The following is a 27,042-nucleotide window of genomic DNA, read 5'->3' on the forward strand; positions in this document are numbered from 1 at the left end:
CCGGCTTGAGCAGGAGAGCTGCCAGCCTGGACACCCAGGAGCAGGTGTGCATGAAAATCAAGGGGGTCCACTGAGACCCCAGACCCTGAGCCCTGAGCTTACAATGGCCGTCCTGGGTCAGACCAAAGGTCCATCTAGCCCAGTAGCCTGTCTGCCGACAGCGGCCAACCCTAGGGACCCTGGAGGGGATGGACCGAAGACAGTGACCAAGCCATTTGTCTCGTGCCATCCCTCTCCAGCCTTCCACAAACCTTGGGCAGGGACACCACTCCTACCCCCTGGCTAATAGCACTCCATGGACCCAACCTCCATGACTTGATCTCACTTCCCTTTCAACTCTGTTCTAGTTCTAGCCTTCACAGCCTCCTTCAGCAAGGAGTTCCACAGGTTGACTCTTTGCTTTGTGAAGAACAACTTTCTCTTACTAGTTTGAAGCCTGCTACCCATTCCTTTCCTTTGGTGTCCTCTAGTCCTTCTTTATGGGAACTAATGAAGAACTTTTCTGTATGCACCCTCTCCACCCAACTCCTGCTTTTAGAGAACTCTATCCTGTCCCCCCTCTGTCTCCTCTTTTCTAAGCTGAAAAGTCCCAGTCTCTTTAGCCTCTCTTCATATGGGACCTGTTCCCAACCCCTGATCATTTTAGTTGCCCTCCCCTCTCCCAGCCTCTCTCTTCCCCTCTCCCACCTCCTTTTCCCAGTCTCCCCCAGTTTTGTTCAATAAAGACAGATTCCATTTTTGAATACAATTGTCCTTTATTTTGTACATCAAGAAAAGGGGCTAGGGAAGGGTAAGTGGAAGGAGGTGAGGGAGGAATGGGGCACGAGCCCCCGATGGGGAGGACTGAGCTGGCTCTGTGGGCTTCTGGGGGTGGAAGCTCTCCTGCAGCCCCCCAGTTGTCCCCTCTCCCCAGATGGCAGCCTGCGGCAAGTGCAGCCGGGCTGATGGCCGAGTGGTGTGATGTGCCCAGTGTGGGCACTCTGGGCACTCCAAGCCAGGACTGGTTTTCAAGCGGGGCACCCCTGAGAACTGTCTGTCCGGGGTGGGGGTCTGGTCCCTTTAAGCACAGCCCTCGGTTAGCCTGAGACAGCATCTCCACGCTCTAAGTCCTCCTCTGATGCCCTGCCGGCACTGCTTCCGGCCATCCTTAACCCCACTTCAGGGTCCACTTAATGTGGACATGCTAGTTCGAATTAGCAAAACGCTAATTCGAACTAGTTTTTAGTTCTAGACGCGTTAGTTCGAATTAACTAATTCGAACTAAGTTAGTTCGAATTAGCGCTGTAGTGTAGACGTACCCTTACTGATTCTTCATTTTGATGTGCAAGGGAGGAATAAAGTACTGTGCACAAATCATAGTGCAGGACTGTGGCCTGACATGATATTTGCATGTGAACACACGCGCGCGCACACACACACACAAAATTCTTCAGGATGTTTCTGTACTAATGTAACATATCCCATTTTCTCACTTTCACAAGCTGACTGCTATAATACAGCACTGTCTGCCCAAGGGTTGGGTCTTTATAACAAAACGATTTACAAGGAAGGATAATGACTTACAACAGAGTTAAGAAGCAGAGTGTAAGAGGTTTTTAATAGCAAGCTGTTAGTGTGGGTGAACTGTATTAACTGTGCAAGTATCTCTTATTAATATGTCTGTGAAACAAAAATTTTTTTATTTACTCATTCTCAGACTGCCTTTATTGGCTGGAGCCATTACAGCAATCACTATTCGCAACTCAGGCTTTTCAGATTCTAAGCAGGCATTCTGCTTGTCCTAAGCCACCCCAGAGACAAACTGATTTGAGAACTGATTATGAATTACCTTAAAGGAGTACTTTAAAGACTAACAAGATGGTTTATTAGATGATGAGCTTTCGTGGGCCAGACCCACTTCCTCAGATCAAATAGTGGAAGAAAGTAGTCACAACCATATATACCAAAGGATACAATTTAAAAAAATGAACAAATATGAAAAGGACAAATCACATTGCAGAACAGAAGGAGGATGCGGGGGGGGGTGGGAAGGGGGAGGAAGGAAGGTAAGTGTCTGTACCTTCCTTCCTCCCCCTTCCCACCCCCCCCCGCATCCTCCTTCTGTTCTGCAATGTGATTTGTCCTTTTCATATTTGTTCATTTTTTTAAATTGTATCCTTTGGTATATATGGTTGTGACTACTTTCTTCCACTATTTGATCTGAGGAAGTGGGTCTGGCCCACGAAAGCTCATCATCTAATAAACCATCTTGTTAGTCTTTAAAGTGCTACATTGTCCTGCATTTTGCTTCAACTACCCCAGACTAACACGGCTACATTTCTATCACTTAAAGGAGTAGAACTTCTGCTTCTAAATTCATGATTTGTAGATCTGAACATGGAATTTGTGACACAAACTATCATTTATTTTAAAAGCTAATACATATCAAAGTTAATTATTTAGTCTAGGAATGATCATATAAGACTATGTGGGAACAGTCATCATTTCATGGGGAAAGGAGGGGTTTTCACTCCCGCTAAAAGAAAATATGCGGGCCAGAACTCTAATCATAATTAAAAACTGCAAAAAAGGTCAATGTTGTAACATTATACCAAGTTTTCAGTACTACTGAAAAGACCAGTGTTTACAGATTAGATTGATATGCAATAATACTTATTGCATTAGTTTTCATTTTCTTGTTGCACAGGATACATCTGAAATATATTATGTTCTCAACATGCACAGAGTAAAAACAGCAAGGAAAAAAATGAATGTGTCTAACCCTTTGAAAATGTCTATTTCAAGTCTCTTTCACTACCATTTCCAATTACTGCCAAGGAACAATTCCTATCTATATACATGTTTCTTGGTTCCGGATTACAGCATTGCATAGAATTACTGCAGACAGTTCAATGGGTCATTCTCTATAGCTTCCTCTGATCTTTATTTCACTAATTCTGAGTATTAATAATTTGTTTTATGGAGGTAACAACTCAAGAGTCACAGGTCCCATGGCACTAGGCTGAATATAAGCACACACTGTCATTGCCTGCCCTGAATAGCCTATAATCTAAATGCACAGAATAGACCAGGGCTTCTTAACTTTGGAAACCCCGGAGGCCACAGTGATACAGCTCATGCCAATGGCCACAACTTAAGTGTGGTTGCATATAAGCAAATAGCTTCTTTCACACTGACAGGCATGAATACAAAGATTAAGGCAAGACTACACAACATGAAGGCCCCATTTAAGTCAGTTCTGCTGATATTAATAAAATGCAATATTTACCACCCATATGACAGCACTTTTAGTGAGTAATGACAGTCCAGGAATTTAACTACAGGCAGTCCCCAGGTTACGTACAAGATAGGGACTGTAGGTTTGTTCTTAAGTTAAATCTGTATGTAAGTCGGAACTAGCATCAGCCGCTGCTGAAACTGATCAGTTTCAACCGCGGCTGAATCTGGATGCCAGTTCTGACTTACATACAGATTCAACTTAAGAAACCCAGGCATCCCCAAGTCAGCTGCTGCTGTAACTGATCAGCGGCTGATTCCAAGAAGCCTGGGGCAGAGCAACTCTGCCTGGGGCTTCCTGTAGTCAGCCGCTGGTCAGTTTCAGCCGTAGCTGACTTGGGGACGCCTGGGGCAGAGCAGCTGGGGTGCTCCAGTAGCGCGGCTCCTCGGCTCTACTGGAGGAACCCAGCAGCACCCCAGCTGCTCTGCCCCAGGCGTCCTGATTCAGCCGCTGCTGAAACTGACCAGCAGCGGCTGAATCAGGACGCCTGGGGCAGAACAGCTGGGGTGCTGCCGGGTTGGTCCGGAGCGGCGCTGCGGGACCAACCTGGCAGCCCCCAGCTGCTCTACCCAAGGGTAGGCAAGAAAAGCCTGGTCTGCTGGGGGGGGGAGGCACTAGCTGCACCTCCCCCCCCCCCGCCCCCAGCAGACCAGGGGGACAGGAGCAAAGCCTTGGAGCACGCCCGCAGCGCGACAGCCCAAGTGCGCCCGGGCTGTCCCGCTGCGGGAGTGCTCCAAGGCTTTACTCCTGTCCTCCTGGTCTGCTGGGGGGGGGGGGGGTCCAGTGGCTTTGCTGGACCCCCACCAGCAGACCAGGGGGACGGGAGCAAAGCTGCCCAGGTGGGGGGAGTCCCGCTGCCTGGGCACCTTTGCTCCGGGGCAAACGAGCAAAGCCGCCCAGGCAGCGGGACTCCCCCTGCCTGGGCGGCTTTGCTCGGGTGTCCCTGGTCTGCTGGGGGGGTCCAGCGGCTTTGCTGGACCCTCCCGCCCCAGCAGACCAGGGAGACCGGGAGAAGCTTTTCTCGCCCCGGAGGACACGGGTGGCGATCCGCTGCCCGTGAGCTCTGGGACGAGAAAAGCCCCGTTCGTAAGTGCGGATCCGACATAACTCGGATCCGCGTAAGCCGGAGCCGCGTAAGTCGGGGACTGCCTGTACTAAAACACACATCAACAGAAGACCATTATATTGACTTGCTGTTGTGGAACAAGTTCCTAGTGGAGGCCATGTTCAAAGGATCTCACCCATGGGCCATGTGTTGAACCCCAAGTAAACCTAAACCACACGGGGGGCCACAAACAAACAGGCCGTGGGCCACATGCAGCCCATGGGCTGCGTGTTGAGTAGCCCTGGAATACACAAAAGGTAGGAGAAAGGACGTATTATTTTTCCATTTTTCAGATGGCAACCAAGGTAGAGAATGATTTAATGATTTACCAAGGTCAAACAGGAAGTCTGTGGCAGAGTCCAGAATTAAACACAGATCAATGAGTCTCAGTCTAGTACCTTAAACCCAAGATGATTTTTCTGAGATAATTTGGTGCAATTGGAATAGCTTACTTATTTATTTTTAACACCACAAGCTACTATAAGTTATACACTGGCATTCTACCATTAAAGAGCCACCATTCTATGTGATGTTTCAGTCTAATTTGGCGGTAAGTCTTGTGATGCCCTTTACCAATGTAATATTGCCCTTCCTTTGTTGTTATACACAATTCCATAAAATTTAACTAAAAAATTTGCATTTATGGTATTTTTAGACTCAGTGTCCTGAATACCAAGAATAATTAAACATGTCATTTCCTACAGTAAATATCTTTCCACAATTAATAATGTGGGATAGAAAATAAAATATAAAATTAAACTGTTTTTAACCATCAAGATTGAATGAAACAAATTACACAATGATATCAAATTAACAAAATCTCTAGAAGTTGTATGCTTTTTAACAATAGGTTGAGCTATAGATATGGAACCAAGAATAACAACATCAATCCAGTCTTTACCACTGACTCAATGTGTTCCTTTGGGAAAGTCACTTGATTAGAAAGAGGTTTTCTATCCAAACAAGGGGGCTAATTTAATACTTACATACCTCAGAGAGTAAGGTGAAGATCATTTTATATTTTGCATTTTCTACAAAGTTTCCATCATTCCATCTTTGTCATAGTCCCTCATATCAAGAGGCAACTATGATTCTACAGGATGAAGAATTAAAATGCGATACTGAATGGCTTTATTTTTGAGAACCAATTCAAGAATACATTTTGGAGGCTTTCGCAAAGTTTAAATTAAGGTGAGGGCCAGGGGTTTTGCTTTGTTCCCTAAGAGGCATCATTAGCTAATTGACTGAATTTGTATAAAAAAATCCAAAGAATTCAGGACCTAATCCTACAGACTTCTATACATGCGTAACTATCCACACTTTGAGTAATCCCATTGATACAATGTGTAAAGTTAAGCACATGCATAAACCTCTAAAGGACTGAGGCCTGAATGAGTACACCTTTGTGAACACTCTAGATAATCACACCTTCACGGATTATGTAACCTAAAAAAATCATCTAGTTTAATATCCTGCATAATACCAGCCACCATAGATACACGAATTAATTACTGCTTCAATTCTGTGGCTGAACTAGGTAACATATTTTTTTAGAAAAATATCTAATCTTGATTTTGAAATTTTCAGTGATAAAGAATCCATTGCAAACCTTTTTAAGTTTCCCTAATGCCTAGTTACCCTGACAAAAATGTACACCTCATTTTCAGGCTCAGTGTATCTACTTTCAATTTCCATCCACTGGATTCATACCTTTGTCTGCCAGATTGTTCTTCAGTTTCTGTTCCCCTTGTAGGCACTTACTGATTAAATCACCCCTTAGTCTTCTCTTTATTAAGATAAACAGACTCAAGGAACACAATCTTTCGCACTAAGGTATGTTTTCCAAACCTTTAATTATTCTTGTGGCTTTTTTCTGAACCTTCTCCTAGAATTTGGGACACAAGAACTGGACACAGTATTCCAGCAGTAGTCGTAATGCCATATACAGAGGTAACAAACTCCCGACTCTCACTCAAAATCCCCGTTTATACCTCAAAGGAACACAATAACCCTTTTGGACACAGCACTACACTGGGAACTCATGTTCAGTTATCACCCATGAACCCCTAAGGTTTTTTCCCCTCCAGAATCATTGTATCCCCGGATAGTGTTTCTCAACTCTAACGAGTGACATGTGTTTCTAGGTGCATGACCATAGGCGTGCGCAGCACATCTCATTAGGGTGTGCACCCAAAGAATTTTTTTAAAAATGCACTTTTACCCTCCCCCCCATTACCCACTCTCCTAACACCTATTAACCGCGCCTCTGGCCCCCATTAGCCACGCCCCTGGAAGTAACCCTCGCCGGGCAAGATGGGCACATGACCAAAATAAAAAGTGTTATGTGACCCCCGACCCAAGGACTTTTCCCACCATCCTCCTACCAATAGGGATTAGTTTGGCCCCCACCAACTCCCCGCCATGCAACTATCCTGCAATTGCATTAATCCAATGCGTGTGACATTAATGCGGGGGTGGAGAGGCTGGGGGGGGGGGGGAAGTGTTCCCTCTAACAGTTTCCTCCCATGAGCAGAATGAATTTTGTGTTGTGCACCAGTACTGAGTTCATGTGGCTTGCTTGGATGTGCCATCGTGGCACCCAAGTTATTAATAAAATATCTACCTTTCCCCTCTGCTGCCATGTCTCCTTCCCTTGCTCCATCAACCCCACTGGTGCCTGCTGTCCCCAACCCATCACCCCCCTCTGCTGTCCTGACTCCCCCCACCCCTTCTGTCAAGTCTTCTCCCAGCACCTCCCCCTCCAATCCCCTTACCCTCTCCTCTTCCAGCATCACCCTGTCCCCCCTCCCACTGACACCTCCCCTCCTGCCCTTTTCCTCATTGTCTCCACTTCCCCCCTAGCATTTGTGTCTCCTCTACCCTGTCCTTTGGTGCCTTCCCTTTTCTTCCTCCTCCACTCTCCCCCACCGCAAAAGCCCCTTCCTCTCCCACCCCTTCCTCTTATTCCCCGCCCCTTACCTAAAACTTCTGCCTTAAAGCTTGCAGGACTGGAGTCAGAGACAGCCCAAGCTGCAGGGCTGGGAGGGGCACCCCGAGGCGCCGTATGGTGCTGCAGGGACGGGCGGGGGCACCCCTGGGGCACCGCGCAGTGCTGCAGGGTGGCGCTGCAGTGCGGGGCGCCACGCGGTGCTACCGGGCCAGGCGGGGGTGCTCCTGGGCGCCGTGCCATGCTGCAGGGCTGGGCGGGGGCACCCCCAGGCGCCTCAATGGTGCTGCACTGTGCATGCCGTACTGCCGTGCTGGGCGGGGGCGCTCCCGGGTGCCTCAGAGGTGCCGTGTCATGCTGGTGTGTTGGGCGGGGTCATTCCCAGGCGCCTCAAGAGCACTGCACTGTGTTGCCATGCTGGGTGGGGGTGTTCCCAGGTGCCTCAGGGGCGCCGTGCCATGCTGCTGTGCTGCGCGATGCTGCCAGGCCAGGTGGGGCCCAGGGTGCAAAAATGGCTTGTGCTAGCCAGCCCGAGACATTAGGGTGTGCCTGGGCACACCCGGCACACCCCGTGAGCACACCTATGTGCATTACCTTATATTAGGCCATACTGAAACTTACGTTATTTGTTTGTATGTTTAGGCCTGCTCGGGGTAGGCGGAGAGAGCTGCTCCAGCCCCTAATGGTTAACTGGAACCCCTAAGCCTCATGTATTAAGGGTGAGGCTTACTGGTTAACCATTTACATTCCCAGAGCAAAGTCAGGCTGACTTTATCTGGATCATCCCATTTACCCTTTTAAATACTGACACAACTTTAGCTTTTTTCCAGGCTTCTAGAATTTCCCTAGAGTTCTAAGAGTTATTGAAAATCAACATAGTGGTCCAGGAACCTCCTTGGCCAGCTCTTTTAGAACTCTTGATGCACATTATCTGAACCTTCTTATTTAAAAATGTCTAACTTTACTAGCTGCTTTTTACCATCTTTCTTAGTTATTGTTGGAATGAAAAGCATTTCATCATCATATGATGAGAATATCCTCAATTTTTTCCCCTCCAAATACAGACAAATACAGAGAAATAAAAATATTGAGAAGGTATCCTTTATTTTATTCTCCCTGAGGTATCCTTTATTTTATTCTCCCTGAGGAAGGCCAAGTTTGAATCAGTGAATAGAGCAATGTTAGATTGAGAAGAATGGTACAAAATGCCTCACTTCAACAGGAGGGAACCACAATAAACAATGTTGATAGGCATAGGGATTGGAAGCTTTACAGATGCATTCATCTGTACACACACTTTAAATCTGGAGATGTGGGTGTTAACTTATGTCTCATCCAGATACACATTACCATTTTGTGGGTAAGAATGGGGGGTATTACTCTAGCATTTCTTACAGAAATAAAGATGAGAGAGGAATAAGTGCATGAATCAGAACTCTGATCCAGCGAAACAACTTTCCTCTGAATGTTCATCAAAATAGAATCTTATACTTCTTTTCCCTCCCTCTGGTGCACTGCTCTGCTCTTCTCACCCTTACAGAGTAAGCGTGAGAAAACAAAATGCTTGATCTCCGAACACTAGACATAAGTACTGCAGTGAGAGTAGTTTAATAAAGTTTTTCCCTTCATTTTTATGCAATGATAAAAACAATCTAAACAAAAGCTAATTGTATAAAACGGCACCTTCAAAAAAACTAGTTCTAATTTATGCAGATACTTATACTGCATCCATCACCATGGTACTGACCACTTAAAATGTTAAATGACCCTAATTACGAAAGCAAACTGAATTAAAGTTTCAAGCAAAATAATGGATGGCAGTCCTAAAAGATTTAACAGGGAAAACAGCCAGTCTATTTAAGAGAACCACATTTTTCATCTTATCCTGCAGATATTTTCTCTTGAAATGGACACAGATCAAAACCGTGGATCTGAAACACTAAATTTTGGAGAAATTATAATAAGAATCTGAACTATGTGGTTTGGAAGCTTTATTAAGTGGTACAATATGAATTATTTCCCCATGTCCACACTTTTACAGCTGGGATAGAGGCTTTGGATGAATACACTGCAGTACATTTTAATGCCAAAAACCAGTGCTTCTCTCCAAAATGTGCTTACACCACTTCTAATAAATCACTGAAATCTAACTGCTATCAGCACTCTGCTCTGGCATAAGACACCAAAAAGAGAGCGTGTATCTCTCCCTCACACACACAGGCGAATGTAAAGGTGAGAGGGTGAAGAAAGTCAATACATAGCTTACCTGTGTTGCTAGCTTGCACCTGCTACCTCTCCTCCCCAGCTAAGTACACAGCTCTCTGCTCCTCTTTCACATGGCTGGCATAGCTACTTCCAATATACACTTTCTTTATCTTGCTATGTTGCTCTTTCCCAATAATAGAGCTCTGCCAGAAATATATGATTCAAAACTGAGTGACATTAATAGAAATGTTTCCATTGACTTCTATCAGTTTTGGATCAGATCTTTTATGCATAGCTAGTTCTAAGTGTTCTTTCACGTAAGGGAATGACCAGCAATTTATACCTGTTATAGCTCCATAACTGAAGAAGAGCAGTATACTGGGTTGAAAACAGTAGGTGCTGTAGATAAACTAATCTTCCTCTATTACGTCCCTCCTCACACAAGCACCCACTTCAGTGGCACTGAAAAAGACTCTGCCCTCGCGTTCCCACATAATTATTCTTTCTTCACCCTCATGTCTCATCTGCCCTCTTCACCCTCATGTCTCTCTCTCTCAAAATGCATTGTCTGGAAATGATACTATTGGTTCCATTCCTTCACAACCAGTAGCTGTACTGGCTCCCACCAAGGGCCTCTCCCTTGGGTTTCCAACCTCAGTATTCCTCTTCACCTTAGGAGTTCAACACCTCACCACTAATCCCTTCCTCCATCTATTCTCTAGCAAGTGTCAGCAAACCTTTGCCATTTTGTAGCAGGACTGACAAAATTCACACTTGCAATTCCCAGATGGACTAAAGTGACATGCAGAAACAGGAAAACTTGGTTTCTGCATCTTCTATTTACCTATCTTCATCATCTAAGTACCCAGGAGATTTTCCATAGTTCACCTGGGAACTCTGCCCTTCATGCAGGATCAGAAGAAAACAACAGGCATGGGAGAAGCTAAAGAAGGTGTGGATGTGTCAGGGAGATTCCAGGACCCACTAGTTACACACCTCAGCTAGCTTTTAAACTGCCAACTAAATTGGTCCTTGTCTTTTTAACATTTATTTTTGTAGTGCTAATGCCCTGTCCCTTAAGTCTTTAATACCCCCTTGGGCCCAGCTCCACCTGCAATGATACCCAGCATTATTTCAGAGTTCTATACCAGTTTAAGAAATTAATCGGATTTTTACCCTCATATTGTCTCCCTTTAAGTTCAAGGGCCTTTGAAACAAGAGGGAGAAAGAAGGCATCACAGCTAGAGATGGATTAGCACTGGGTGATAGATAAATGCAACTGATCACTTAAGCAGGCCCCTCTTTCCAATCTCATTTCAAATGGACAGGGAGGACAACAGGGAGGACAACTATAATGTATTTGCATGTAGGGACCCAAAAATCTAAAACATTCTATTCTGTTGAGAAAGTTTTCAGTAAGTGAAGTCACAACCCTTATCTCCAAAGACCATGCAATAACAACAGTCAAAATGAACATAAGTTGTCATTGCTTGGATCATCAGTTTACTACTGATTCCAAGGGAGTAAAACTGCCCTCTGAGTCAACACTATATTCCTATGACCAGTGGGGTTTTCCTTGAAGATCTTTCAGCCAAGTACTTCCCAGCACACACAATTGTTTAGTTTGCGTGATGTGACAAGAACATATCTGTGCCACTACTCTGCAGTGCTATATCCTTCCTTATGGACCTCTCATTTGCACATCTCAGCCACTTAGTCTTCATATATGATGTGTGCAAATATTAATCAATAGAATTTTACTTGCCAAACCACTGGCAACCACAGCAGAGCAGAGTTCTGGTTTGATTTGCCACTTGAGCTGGACATCCCACTGATAAAAGCTTGGAGATGCTGGAGACAAAACATTTCTCAATGGTAAGTCTGCAGCTCTGGAATTCTGTCCCACAGAAAGATAAATAAGTGCAAACCCAGCCACATTTAGAAAGAGCTGCAAGATGCAGCCTTACTTGATTAAATTGTGATTTCATAAAACAGACAACTGGAAAATTTTCCAGGGGGTAGGAGTGCATAGTGTTTGAAATCTGTTAGTGAGATCTTCATGTCGTACATTCACTCTGGCAAAAGGATGGAAACAACACTTACAGGGGATAAAATTTGTAAAAATAAACAGAAACTTATAAATATTGGTGTAACGTGGACACCAATTTATTATTGGTAGAACCTCTGTGGTCCAGGACTCTCCAGTACTGCAACATGCAAGGACGTTGCTGGACTAGAGAGCCCCAGTCACAAGAGACTGCCAGTGGGTCACCAGCCGGAACAGGGCCAGAAATTGGGGTAGGGAGCTCCGGCAAGTGGGTGGGAGGGACGCTTCTTGCTCAGCGGTAGCAGCAGCTCCATGTTGGGGCCAGGAAGTAGGGGCCCTGTACCACAGCTACAGGAGCACTGTGCTGGGGCAGGCCACGATGTCCAACCTGCTGCCACTGCCATGCAGTGGCCATGGATTTTAGAGATGCCTCTCACCTGGCCCCAAGCTGCTGTGGTGAGAGAGGGCTGGGGGTAGTCATCTTTCCCTGGGGCAGCCTGCACCTAAACCACTCATTTCCAGCCCCACTCCACGGCCTCCACCCCAATCCAAAGCCCTGACCGCACACCCTAGCCCTTTGCCCCAGACCTGACCCCTTCCTGCGCTCCAGCCCCTCAGCATCACACAACCACACACTGTCCGTGTGACACATCATCTCCACATTGGTGTACATAAACATTAATTCTGCACATGGACATACAAAAACCAGAGGGAACATTGGCCCCACTCCATAGCCTTCAATAGGACAATCAATAGTATGAGAAATGTAACTATTTGTAACTAATCAGACCCCAAGTGATTTTTTAAATTTCATTTGGCCTACCTGCTGTATTTGAAAACAGTATACAATTTATTTTTAAAAGTAACTAGCATAGCATATTAAATCTGATGACCATGAGTTAGCCCCTTCCCTGCAAAACATCCATCTCTGGAACCTAAGTTTAAGAATGAAAAGAAAACATAAAAACACTTCAAATTATTTTATTTGTTCTGCTTATTCTCTTGGTGTGCTTTTTTTTGATGCTAGGAACTTCAGCAATGTCCTGGTATTCTTTGTATTCCATTTTCTAAATCGCAACCACATTCAGAAAAACAGGGGAAAACAGTCCTGATCCTGAACCTTTAATGAATGCCAAGCGGTAAGTCAACATTGCACACTACTGAACAAACATCTGAAACAGATTTTTGTGACTCAAGGCTGATTGTCATTGATAACTAGTCTTTGTGATTGATAATTATCCTGGACAACACTAAAAAAAAAATCAATACTTATGGTTCCATTTTCAGCTCTGATAATTCTGTAACCACAAGGGGAAAAGCTTCATCCCTTTCCTTGCTTTATAAAAATTTCACTGACCCAAGTTGACTTGAAGGGTTTGGAATGAAAATCAGATCATTTTGCCATTGCTCCACAGATCTATGTGTATTATCGAAAATAACAAACCACATTCAACTTCAGTGAGGAAGGAGCTCTACTAACTGTGTAGATATATTAAGTTCTGGACATATTGAACTGTTGACCTTCTTTGCCACTAAAATAACCATTAATCATACAGCTCAGCTGTTAACAGTTACTCAGAAGCAGCAGCCAATGTAATAGAACAATTTCTAACATACAATTGCTAAAGCATGCTAAGTGGACAATTTTAAAATACAGCATATTTTATTCCAGCATAACTCGGAAAAGACAGATTGCATACTCCCTGCTCTGATGCCAGATGATATCCTCAAAAGGAAAATATTGCTCAGTTAGGTATTAGGATTGCTTCCTATTAAAACAGCATCTCACTTCCTTTTATCTTTGTTTTAAAATGCTTATGTGAGCAATACTACAGAGCAGGTTGTGCAGTTATGCCGCAGGAATCACACATCCCAGTCAGGGGCCTTGTGAGGAAGGAGACAAGAGCAAGTGTCCTCAGCCACCAAAGGCTTGAAATCACTGCTCTAACCACATACACCTCAGAGCACATAACTGGTCTTAGGAAATAGCTGTAACCTTAAAAATGAAAATAAAACTAGACCTGCACACTAAGGGAGGATAATTTTTTAAAAGAAAATCACATTGGGTTTAGTGTGTTTTATCGTCTCATTCTAATTATTTAAAAATACTCAGTTGGATCCTATGTTTGCCTGCTGACTATCAGCTTTAATTGCCCACACATAGGTGCCATCTGGTAAAATATCTATATTTTCAGTATAATGCAGTCATTAAATTAAGCATAGGAAAAAAATCACCTATCACATTCTAGTTGTACAAACAATTAATTAATTTTGTTTGGCACCTCAAAAAAGTCCTTCAGAAATCCCTGGTACTACTGTTCTCACTCACTAATCAGAAAACATGACTACTCATTCAACCACTCTTGCAACCTCATAACTACAATGGATGCTTGATGCTCAAACCTGCACAATCGTACCTCAAACTTCATAAAATATAAGATGTTCTGAATGAAACATGGACTAGTACATCAATAACATATTATTCTGAATGTCATGACATTTGTAAATTCTAAACCAACAACATGTAAAAATCATTTTCAATCTCCTCCCAACATAAAGCAACTGTTTATTCTCAAGGTAAAATAGCCAACAGCATATTACTAACATTATTCTTTCCGATAATTCAGTGTTAGGTATCACCAGTATTGTAGAGCATAAACATTTGAAACCCAGTTCCGTAATGTGTGTTTCTTATCCACACAGTAAAGTAATAAAGAAAGGGAGTTTCTTATTGACATATTTATTTCCAGTCACTATATTTGATATTACATGGACCATCAATTATAACTTTTTTCAAAATTCATCTTTAAAGTCAGAAAACATACAGAAGTACAAATCTAGCAAAAGGGAAACAATGATAGCTATCTTAAGCCATCCTGTCTGAAATCAAAATGAGAATTTTCCAAAACAAGGTAATGCAGCTACTGGACTACAATACAGCATATTAAGCCACCCGATAGCAACCAAGCTAACACTACCAGCAAAGACTATATCACACCGCTAGCTATTTCATAATTGGCTTTTTTTCTTGCTTTTTAAAACTTCCTTGTTTGAAGAGGCTGGTATTGTATTGTTTCCTTCTGAAGGTGAGCATCATTTTAAAGATGCTTTCTTTACACACACAATTCAGAGAGATTTTACACTGATTTTGCAAGTTTTAAAACTACAATATAGTGGCAAAAGCCCAAAGGAAGCCCTTCTGGAAGAGAAATCTCTGTCTTCACTATTACAGCAGATGGCTGAAAGGAGTAAAGACCTGGAAATCACATTCTAATCCAAACCCTGTCAAAGACTCACTATATTGCCTGAGGCAAGTAACTCAACTTCTCAGGGACTAGAGTTGCCATCTTTTATTGAAAAATAGGTACCCATGCTATCATGGAATGAGAAGACTATATTGCTTAAAGTTTTAATAATTAAATACACTGTTACATGCACAAATACGTAACACTATGATTTTGATCCAGTCATACTATCAAACTCATCAAGAATATATTCTATTTTTATAAATGTAATTTTTAAAATATGAAAATATACACATTGCTTTCCTCCCCTTAAACTGACTAGCTAAAGGTATGTCAGGCCTGTTACATACCATAACTCTCTTCTTACCTTTTTCATATTAGGCAGCCTTTCACGTATTAGGAACACAAATGTCGAAACTGATTTCTGGAAAGAGACTCTAGGTTGTGTTGCCTTAATAAAGAAGCTGCTTCAAATTTCTATATTTTTGGAGCAACGTTTAGAATAGTTAAGAGAATTGAACTTACACTTTAAACTAGACTAGATTTCAATAGCTGTTATCTGACCTGAGCTAGACCCATGAATACTTTCACTTTTCAAGAGAGGTATATAGTAAATGAGAAATAAGATCGCCTCTTTCAAATTTCAAAATTGCCTGCAGTTTCAGAATTGCTTTATGCTGAGAGCTTGTTTGTTTAGGAAATTAAATGAGGAGAGTACTTCAGCTCCCAAGAAATGCAATGTTTAGTTTCAAAGTAAAACAGTATCATTACAGCTGGTCTAATTTTCTGGAATATAAACTCACTGACCGGGTCAAGTTAAGGACACTTACGACATTTGCTCCTAATGCTGGCGCTGACCTTTTCCAATAGTAACTGAAAAGAATAATCATACATACTATAATGTGCATTAGAACGAGCTGTCAAGTTGGGATCCATAGCTACTCTGAGAATGGAGATTTCACTCTAACATTGCTCTCACCACGATATAAATATAAAAATGCTAGAACTAAGCAATGTGACTGTTACAATTTACATCTCAGAGGAGAGCCTTGTAATCCCCTCATATTCAACATTTGTATATAACTGTGATGCTGCATATAAAGCATGCCATGTTAGATATCATAGCAAAGGTTATAAGCTGCTGAAACCCACTGTTCCATTTAAATATGTATTTCATTAATGCATATGAAGTTAGGAGAATTTAATTTTATGATTGTCACTAAAAAATACTGTGGATCTGGGAAGTGTCCACATGCTAACTCTCCAAAGACAATAAACAGGGAGCTAACCAAAGTTCGGGTGGGTGTTGAACAGTAGTCAATAGCTAATGTGAAGCAAGGGTGCTACAATGAAATGACTCACTTGCAAGAGGCCATCATTGCGGGGATTGCTCAAACTTGCCTGGTGACTCAGCAATACACACCAGTGGCCAGGCAAATATTCCCACCAATTGATGGCTCAGCCATTGTTGTCTTAACCACTCCAGTACCCAGCTTCAGTGGAGTTGTTTTGGTCATTGATTTACCCTTTCCTGAGTTCCTTAACAACCCTCCTTTGGTTTCACTATATGCATTCAGACATTTTGTCACAGCTTCCTAGATCCCAGTAAACAAATGGAAACAATGTGGAATAAGCAGAATATGGGGCCAAGCATGGCATAAGAACTTTCAGACGGTCGGAGGTGCCTCAAAAAGGAGAACTATTGCAATAGTAACACCACAATTACAGTGAAAACAAACTGGCAAAACAAAACAAAAATCACACCTCACCTGCACATTTAGTTCTGGTGATGAGTGGTGGCCCTGACTGGCCAGTTCCTCCTTCTCCAGGCCTGGTAAGAAGGACACGGATTTCATACTCAGTATCTGGGTCTAAGTGCCATAGTTTATAAGTTGGTGCATTTACAGCATGGGTTTCTGTCCAGGTCCCAGAAGTCATTCGGTACTCCACTTCTTTCAGAATGATAGGCCCATCACCAATTATGGAATTAGCATTCAGCTGAATCAGCAAATATGTAGGACCAACACCAAGTAACTGGGGGGGTGCTATTGGTCGAGGTGGTTCTGTAAGACATTAAAATATACACACTGAATAAAACCTAGAAAGAGCACAATATTGTTAATACAAATGTAGTTGAAGGTGTCTCTAAATAAGAAGTTATCATCTTGTGGTTAGAGATGCCAGAACTGGGAAGCAAAGCCAGAACAAAACACCAATAAGAACAGGAGATTATATTCTCAGCTGTTACAATTCAGCATAGCTCCACTGAAGCCAATAAGTTATATTTATTTATTCCAACAGATTCTGGCTCCAGATCTCTGCTGATTTATAAGAGCCTTATCCGGTAACATTTCCTGAACTATCATGAATTACTTCATGGCAATGTATGCATTTTACAAGACAAAAAAATAGGGTCATTGAATTTCAAAAGCAACTTTTTTTTTTTATTGAGAGGAGCTATGAACAATTCCTCCAGAAACAGTTGCAGTGTCATGTCCTCTTGCCCCCTGTACAGCATCTCCAAAAAAAATAATTGCAGTCCATTTCAAACCTGCCACGTGTAGAATAGAAGGAACAATATGGAAATACATCAAAGCCCTTCAGATCATTTAGAATTGGGGCATATGGACTGTATGGCGACAATGTGAAGATTTATAATAATATATGGAATTTTTTATGGTTCCTCAATAAAAAACCAACAAATCTAAACTGTAATACAGTTTAAACAAAGCCGTAAAATGAAAGGGACTGAAAAACAAAGGACTGAAAAGGTGTGAGGAAAAAAATTCATGAAATTTCTGCCTAGAGTAGCACATTGCTTAGGAGTGATTTATTTTAAGAAATAATCAAAGCAACATGTATTTTTCCAATAAAATGAGTCCAGTGATAAACATGGAAGGTTCATTTTCATTCCAGATGGCACATATTTCAGCTAATTTGTTTCAGTTAATTAGGCAACAATGCTAAATTCAAGTCTCATAGGGGTTTTACACAGCAGTGGTGCAGAACTAACATAGCAACTTCAAGCAGGTAGAGACATCTGGTGGTAAGTGCATAAATAAGAAATCTAACTCCACCCCACTACCTTCCCATCCTTCTACCCCAAAAGGAAACACAAACACGTTTAAGAAAATGAAGCAATTAAAGTGTTTCTGATCTTTGAACAGTGACTATGTAAAAATTCTTAGTAAATACATCACCTCCCTGTGTTTATTCAGAACAATAATGACCTCAAGATGCTTCAACACCTTGTCACATTCTGTCACCACTTTGAAGGGAAGTTTGGGATGAGATTTCCTTGTCCCTCTGTATCCCTGCCAGAAATGTCACCATTAGGAGCTACTAGATATTTTTCTAGAATTACATACTCGCCACTTTTAGAAAGGATCAGTGTCACAGCCCCCTCCCCTTGGTTTATGAAAATTGGCTTATGAATTATGCATAACAGACACTTTATGCAAAATGTGCCATGTAACGTATCAATTTTACAATCTGCTGAATCTGTATGTCCTATTTTTTGTGCATGTATCATTCTTGTATGTGAAGTTAGAAATATTAAGCGTGAATCTAGTTTTAATTCTGAATATGCTAATAAGGGTCATTAGGGATACTTTCGGAACATAATAGTTCAGTACTCGAACTAATGACCTGTGAATAGTGTTGTTTGTCCTGTAATTCCAAATTGTGCTTGGTACTAGAAATATACCTAACCTGTTACTGGAATCCATTTTGCATGTGGGTACTTTTCCATGGGAATGGGGAGTGCTAAACAAAGGGTTTCTGCCCAGAGGGAAAGTCTGGAGAATGGATATCAATCAGTTTTTGTCTTCAGCTGTCCTTTGAAACTACCTTATCCACCCTACGAGGATGTACATGAAAAGACCCGGTGACAAAGAACTCTGAAAAAAGTCATAGACCCAGGTTAGAGTATAAATCAACTCTGACGGAAACATTTTACCTGAGATAAGATCAATTGTTTAGGGTAAACATTTGCATGCAATACGTTTCTTAGAATATTAGAACTAGCTGATGTCCCTTGTTTATTTTAACTTAGTACCTTTCTTTCCTCTTTCTGTTTTCACTTGCAACCACATTAATCACACTTTTTATACTTAATAATATGCTTTTGTTTATTATCAAGCTCAGTGCAAATAACTGTTACCGGGGGAGGGGGGGGGGGGAGAAAGCAACCACTGTGCGCATCTCTCTTTCATTGATAAAGGGGACTGACCTTATGAGGTTTCTCTTTATAAAACTTTTAAATGGAGTAAGACAGATTTATTTGTGGTTTCAGTCCTCCTTCGGAACTGCGTTCTTGGGTTCTGCACCTTTATAGCTGAGCCATCCCAGAACTGAACTAGTTCAGCATCTGTGTTGCTCTGCAGGGGGCAGTAAACCCAACAGGAAAAGATGGTAGGGAGCCCCACAGGGCAGGAAGGCGGGCTCAGTGGCTTGATCAGCACACTAAGGGACAACCACAAGGGGATTTCTGTGATCCAACCTGTCACAATCAGACTGCCCAAATAGCAAGCATTACAAAATTTTGTCAGGGAGGGATTTCCCATTAGCTTCCATAATAGCTCTGCACCCAAAGCACTCATGTCATGCAACACGATTTGAAAACTGTGCTCTCTATGAATCCATGTAACTAGGATTGCCAGGTGTCCAGTATTGGACCAGACAGTCTGTTGTTTTCATATCGTGTCCGGTAAAAATATTCAGAAAATACCGGACACCTAAAATGTCTGGTACTTTCTGATTTTTTCCCGGACAGGAGGTGAAAATCCCGGGCTGTCCAGCTCAATACGGAGGCAGCCTGGCAATCCTAGTGCTTAGCAGGGAGCTGTCTAGTCTGGCGCAGGGAGGCAAGATGGCGGGTGGCTGCTGGCTGCCTGTTAGGGCCAAAAAGCCTCACCACGCGGTTTTTAAAGGGGCCACGGTGGATTGGTTGTTTTTTATTTTTATTTTTTTGCTCAACGTACTTTTTCCTGGAGTGTTTTTTTTCCCCCCTTTTGTTTGGTATTTTTTCTGAAACCATCTGGCAACCCTACATGTAACCTCATAATGGGAACAATTGGAATTATTTCAGTTTATCCCGAGTGACAGACTTAGGACAATTCAGTGATGTGACAAGTCCTACACAGTTTAGTTCAGGACAATCAGGACTCTCAAGAATCTGAACTAATTATTCATCTAAATTCCACTACCCCCTCTTGATTTTCTTGCTAAAATAGAATCACTTTGAATCTTTACCTGAATCAAACCTTAGCAATGAAGCATAGCTTAATGAAGACAGTTCATTTTCTGTGGAACTAGCATATTAAATGTCAAACTAATGAATTCTAAGGTCAGTCTTATAGCAAACAGCAAACATTGTTGAGGATGATATACCAACACCTCCAAGTTCTGAACCTCTATAGTATCAAGCTATGTTTAGAAGTATATACTTTGATTAACAGCATGATTATTACAAGTGAAACTATGCATTAATGAGACTAATATACCACTGAATATTAATTTTTTGTATGTTGGATGTAAAGTGTATTCTTACATTAGCATATGCATTTTTTTAAAGCTCTTGAGGACAAAGACTTTATAAATAAGTCCCTTCCTGTTCCAATAAATTATGTATGAATTTTAATCAGATAGCAAATGAACAAGTAATTGTTCTGCAGCAGTATTAATATTCTTCATAACACAATACACTATCAGACCCAGAGGTATGCTGCAACCAAAAATCCCTAAAGTACACTAAGAGTCAACTGAAGCATGCAATCCCAATATACCAGATAAACTTTTCTGATGTTACCCAATTAACTTAGAATAATAAATGAGAATCATTAATAGTATGACCAGATGTATCAAATCTTCTCCTATTATAATTCCAAATGGTATATTTTGTTTTTCTAGATCTAGTAACCTGAAAAATAACATTAACAATAAGTGCAGGGGTGGGCAATAATTTTTTGATCGTATGGGTACTCCAAGAATTGGTAAGTGGTCAAGGGCTGCATACTTCCGTAATATTAATGAGGAGATGTGGGGTCTGGGATGGAGGTTGGGTAATGGGGGAGGGTGTGACCTAGGGCAGGGAATTGAGATGCAGGAGATAGTACAGGGTCTGGCAGGGGTACGGTTGCCGGAGAGGATTCTGACCAGGAGGGAATGCAGGCTCTGGGAGGTGGTTATCACCTGGGGCAAGGGATTGGGGATGCAGGATCTTGGAGGGGTTATAGGTGCTAAGGATGTTAAATATTGAGTAATTTACTAGAAATTCCATCGACTACTCGACTAGTTGATAGCTCGTTGGGGGGCTCTTGAGCATTTTAAAGTGGAAGTGCCCATATGGAGCTTGGGGTCAGCGTGGGACTCAGAATCCCTTGTTGATGCTGGGCTTCAGGCTGCACTGCCAATTTGAAATGTCATGCAGAGCCTGGGGTCAAAGTGGCAGTTCCACACGAAGCAGCTGACCTTGGGCTCCGTGCAGCGCTGCCACTTCGAAGTATCCTCTCTCCTCCCCCTTTGCTGCCTCTATCTGATAGAGGCAGGGAATCAACTAATCAACTTGACTATATGATAAGCATTTGCTTATCGGATAGTTGACTAGTCCTTAACATCCTTAATGGGTGCTAGGGATGTGAAGAACTAGTTGTTTAGTCAATAAGAAAATGCTTATTGGATAGTTGACTAATCGCTCCCCTCCCATCTGCTGCCTCTATCAGGTAGAAGCAGCAAGGGGGGAGGGGAAAGGGGGGAGAAAGGAGGGTAGCTCAAAGCAGCAACACTGCACAGAGCGCGGGGTCAGCTGCTCCGTGCGGCGCTGCTGCTTTGAAGTACTGTGGGGAGCCTGGCATCAGGCTGCTAGCAGCATTTCAAAGCGGCAGCACTGCATGGAGCCCCACATCAGCTGCGGAGTCCCCAGCTGACCCAGGGCTCCATGTGGTGTTACCACTTTGACAGTGTTACCCCGGGCCCCAGCCCTTTCCCTAGGGCTGTTGCTACACTTCAAAGGCAGTGGGGCCCTATCAACTAATCGAATAGTCAATGCAAAAATGTATCAACTATTCAATTAATCAATTACCCGATATTAAATATCCTTAATGGTTGCAAGAGAGAATTCTAACCTGGGGGAGGGGTGCAGGATGGAGTGCAGGGTTTGAGAGGGAGCTGGACCTGGTTCAGGAGGTGGTGCAGGGATTTGGGCTGCAGTATGGGACAGGAGTGAGAGTGCAGAGGGTTTAGATTACATGGGGTAGTGGTGCAGGAAGGGGGCAGAGTGTTGGGCGAGGGAGTGGCTGAGCTGCCAGAGGTAGGGTCCGGCCATGAGATGCTCACCTAAGTAGATCCTGGCCAGTAGCCCCTACAGGTAGGCTCCCTACCTTACAAATCCCCACACACTGCTCAGAGCTACGGGGAGCATGTGCTGTTCTGAGTGCTGCGAGCACCAGTGGGAGGAGGGGTACTTTGCATGCTGCCTGACCTGCAAACAAGCAGTTCTAATTGACTGGTTTTCAACCTAACCTCCTCTTCCTACTGCCCGGTGCTCAGAGGCACACGTGGCCCCCATAGCCACCTGCTCTGAGCAGCCTGCAGGGTGGGACAGGCAGGCAGCTGGGTCATGGGCAGGATCTGGCAGCTTAGCAGGATGGATCCAGCCCACAGGGCATATTTTGCCTGTCCCTGAATTAGTGGGTGTGTTGAGACCATTATAATGTTGTGATATTTCCATTACACTATTATCAGGTGTATACAACACTACCCAATCAATGGCCTCAGGTTGGAGTTACTGCATAAATCAGCACACAATACAGAGATCCTACAGGACAAAGGAGTATGTGGTTTTCTAGTCTAGTGGTCTAGCTCCTATAGAATAAAAAGCACTACTCTTGCCAAGAGAGCTGGAAAAATGGTTTGTCCAAATGTGAAGCTTTCAAGTGTGGTATGGAAAGAAATAAAGGCAATAAGCAAGAGGGGAAACCTAAATTTGCCCTCTCAAAAAAATGCAGTCTCGGTTGAGAATACTACAAGTTAGACCTCCCTGATCTGGCATCCTAGAGACCGGACTGGTCCTGGATGAGGGATTTTGCTGGACCGGGGAGGTCATTTCTGGTCCCCCAGCTACTGGCCCAACTCCCCACTTCCTACCAGCACCGCTGCCTTGCTGACCGCACTGAGCAGCCACTACTGCTGTGGCACCAGGACCCACAAGGCAGCTGCACACCACAGCTCCAGGCTCTGCCGGGCAGCTGTAACAGCTCCCTGCCCCACCAAGCCACCGCCTTTGGCTCCTAGCCCTGCTGAGCCTTCCCTACCACCCTCCCAGTCCCACCAAGCAGCCATACACCAGGACTCCCAGGCACACTGGACAGTCAGCTTGCTTGAGGCAGCCCACTTCCCTGCCATCCCCACAGGATCCCTGCTGCTGGCCCTCACTGGAACTCTCTAGTCCTGCAACCTCTGTGCCGGCCCAAAGAGTTCCGGTTTAGAGAGTTTCAACATGTACTACTAAACTTAGAGCAAAAAGTTTGATCTTTCGATTTGAGACATCACCCAGAATTATTAATTACTTAATTGTCACATCTGAGAGACTATGAAAAAAGACAAGTATATATTTAAGTGCATTTGATGCTGAAACCCACTCTGCAAAGTAATGTACAATGGAAAAAAAATCCAAATATGCATACAAAATGATGGGGTCTAAATTAGCTACTGTCACTGAAGAAAGAGATCATGGAGCCATCATTATAGTTTCCTTAAAACATCTGCTCGATGTGCAGTGGCAGTCAAATAAATCTAACAGAAATTTGGTAATCATTAGGCAAGCAAATAAAATAGAAAATGTTATAATGCCACCACTGTGCAAATTCATGGCACACACGCCCTCAATACTGAATGAAGTTCTGGGTGCACCATCTCCAAAAAGATATTAGAACTAGAAAAAAATACAGAGAAGGGCAATGAAAATGATTTGAGGAATGACACAGCTTCCATAAAAGCAGAAGATAAAATGTGTGAAACTGTTCAGCTTAAAAAAGAGATGACTAAGGTATAGCTGTATCAGAGGTCTAATAAAATCATGAATATGTTGGAGAATGTGAATAAGGAAGCATTATTTGCCCCTTCATGTGACACAAGAACTAAGGATCTCCTGATGAAATTTATAGATAGCAGATTTAAAAGAAACAAAAACAAGTTGTTCTTTATATACCATCTTCTCAATCTGTGGCACTCACTGCCTAGGGATGAGGTGAAGACCACCAATATAAATGGGTTCAAAACAAATTACATAGCTTCATGCATAGATGCTGAAGCTAAGCTGCAACACCTCCTGACTTAAAATGGTTTCCATTACATACTGAGTTTGCAGTTTGGTTCAAATCACTCTCATTATAGAATCACAGAACACTAGAACTGGAAAGGACCACGAGAGATCATCAAATCCAGTCTCCTGCCCTCACGGCAGGACCAAGCACCATCTATATCATCCCTGACAGATATCTGTCTAACTTGCTCTTGAATATCTCCAGTGATGGAGATTCCATATACATTTATTTCCAGCACCCTTGAGTTGATGGAAGATAGCTCCATCAATGGCTATTAGCCAAGATGGTCTGGGATGCAAACCTCCCAAATCCCAGCAGTGGGACCATGGGATAGATCATATGAAATTGTCTTGTTTTGTTCATTCTTGCTCAGGCAACTGACATTAGACATTGTCAGACATAGGACAATGGGCTAAATGGATCATTGGTTCAACCCAGTATGACATTCTTATCACCAGAGACGTAAACTTTTCATAGAACACAATTTTTTCACTGAATTTGGCTTAAGTCTTGTATATGAAATGTTCATGAATAAATAAGAAATCCCACAAATGTGGTCACACTTCTGTAAAGATTTATGCAAAATTATTTCAACCTAGTGATTGTTCATGAGCTAATCAATGTGATCAATATCTGCTTTGAATAGATATTGGTAATGAATTTCAAATATTTCATATAGGTCATACATGATAAGTTTCATTTCCTTCTGTGATGAGGTGTGAATATTTTTATTTATGAACTAAAGATGTCGTTTCCACAGATATTGTGCACTACTGCTTAAATGTAAGCTTTTTGGTGAACATTCCAGCCAGTGAACTTGCCTGCTAGAATGTCTGCAGGAAGCAAACATAAAAGGAGCACAAACTCCTATGACAACTAAAATATGAATGTTCATGCATAATGTTTTTAGTATTTGGTCAGTTCAAAATGCCTATATGTTAGTAATTCAGTATGTTGAAATCAGGGTTTGACTGACATTATGTCTTAAATGCACTCTGATATTGAGGCAACACTGACTACAGTAAGCACAAAGCATCAAATTTAACTGATTTTTCTTGCATCATATCATCCTTAATATACACAGTGTGATAATTAATTATATATCACAGGCAAACCAGAAAACATTATAATTATTTAATGATTTTAGAATCATAAATGGTATTATAAAAGTAAAAGATTACATATTAGCACATTAAAATATACCCTTTACAACTTTACTACATTATTCACCCAGACCATTTGTATGTACTGTAGTATTCCATGTATGAACTGTACCACATGCCCACACACATCACTACTACTCATTTCTAATACAGAACATGTGCACAAACTTTGCATCAAGGGGGAGGATTAAGAAAACATTTATTTTAGTGGTAGTAATTGTCAAGCAGTATTGCCAACTTTTATTTATTCTTTTCCTATATTTATTACAGTATTTGATATTTTACTTAAAATGCCCATCTTTCAGTCAGATGATAACAAGAAACGCCCAGCATTAAATTTATTAAAAAAGAAGTGTCTTAGCCCTCATAGTTTTGGGGAAGAAGAAACCTTAAAGAATGACCTGCATGTGTTTCAAAATGTGCAATAACCAAAAAAGTAAATAAAAAGAAACCCAACATTTATTTTTAAACCACATTATTTTAAGCCAATCACATGTTTTTTTAACATTTGGGACTGGGCAGTATTGTAACTGTGAATGCTTATTCTTCCCTTTGAATAAGTACATATTATCACAAACAACAAAAAAACAAAAATTTGGAAGCATCATATTTTAGGTATGATGATAACAATGCAACTTGCAGAACTAGTATGTTTAAAAAATTCAAAACATGGAATCTTGTGCCTGTATTCAGAATGTGCACACAGGATGACCCAGGTATTGGCTAGTTAGCTGGATATCAATCCCGTGCAAAATAATGGAAAAAATATATGTAGGAGTCAATAAAAATAATTTTAAAAAGGATGGGAGTATCTTTAATGCCAGTCAACATGGTCTCATTGAAAACACATCATGGTAAACAAACTAGATTTCATTTTTGATAAGATTATAAATGTGGTTTATACAGACAACTCACTGCACCAACGTACTGCCGCTGTCAGAAGTACTGAACCAAGGCTGCCCAGTACGCTTATATGTAAGGCATTCAGAGTAACAGGGCAGCGGAGACAACCCTGTACAGATCTGGATTGCACTACAGAATTGACACACAAGCATACAGTTATGGTGTCCACATTATCTTCTTAATGGATGTTCAACAATCGGAGAAGGTACAGAGAAGAGCTACAAAAATGATTTGAGTGCTGGAGAAAATGCCTTACAGAGAAGTGTTCAATATGTTCATCTTATCAAAAAGAAGACTGACAAATGCCTTTATTAAGGTGTACCTTCCCCCAGCAAGAAAATAGATTAGATACTTAAAAGCTCTTTAGTCTAGCAAAAAAGGGCCTAAGGGGAACCAGAAGCTGAAAAGCTAAAGCTCGACAAATTCAGATTAGAAATAAATTACAAATATTTAAAAGAGAGTGGTTAATCATTGAAACAAGCTACCAAGGAAAGTCGTAGACTGTCCATTTTTCATATCTTCAAATCAAGACTGGGTGCCTTTCTGGAAAGTACATTTTAAATCAGACAAGAAATTGTGCTCAATATAGGGGCAAATGGGTGAAATGTTCTTGCATGGGTTATGCAAGAGGTCAGAGTAGATGGTCCCTTCTGAAGGAAAATTTGGATATTAAAAATATAGAATTTTCCAGCAAAATATTTGATAAAAGCTCTTTTTCCATGAATGGAATAAATTATTAAACCTTAACAGAAACATTTCATTCAATATTCCAAGCGATGTAATTTTTGTCTAGAAAGCTTTGCACCAATGGAAGAAAACTTTTGAGG

The 27,042-nt window shown here is 42.1% G+C and overlaps 1 protein-coding gene across 7 annotated transcripts in view; it reads right to left on the minus strand.

Annotated features, from left to right (window-relative positions):
- PTPRK (protein tyrosine phosphatase receptor type K) overlaps positions 1-27,042 on the minus strand; it is a 588,884-nt gene that overhangs the window by 209,246 nt on the left and 352,596 nt on the right. For all 7 annotated transcript variants that reach the window (XM_075924132.2, XM_075924131.2, XM_075924133.2 and 4 more), the window contains exon 7: positions 16,596-16,889. In XM_075924132.2, the coding sequence (XP_075780247.1) occupies positions 16,596-16,889 (294 nt within the window). The remainder of the gene's footprint in view (positions 1-16,595; positions 16,890-27,042) is intronic.

Source organism: Pelodiscus sinensis, chromosome 3 (assembly GCF_052426305.1).
Source record: "Pelodiscus sinensis isolate ZL-2025 chromosome 3, ASM5242630v1, whole genome shotgun sequence".
Taxonomy (NCBI): Eukaryota; Metazoa; Chordata; order Testudines; family Trionychidae; genus Pelodiscus; species Pelodiscus sinensis.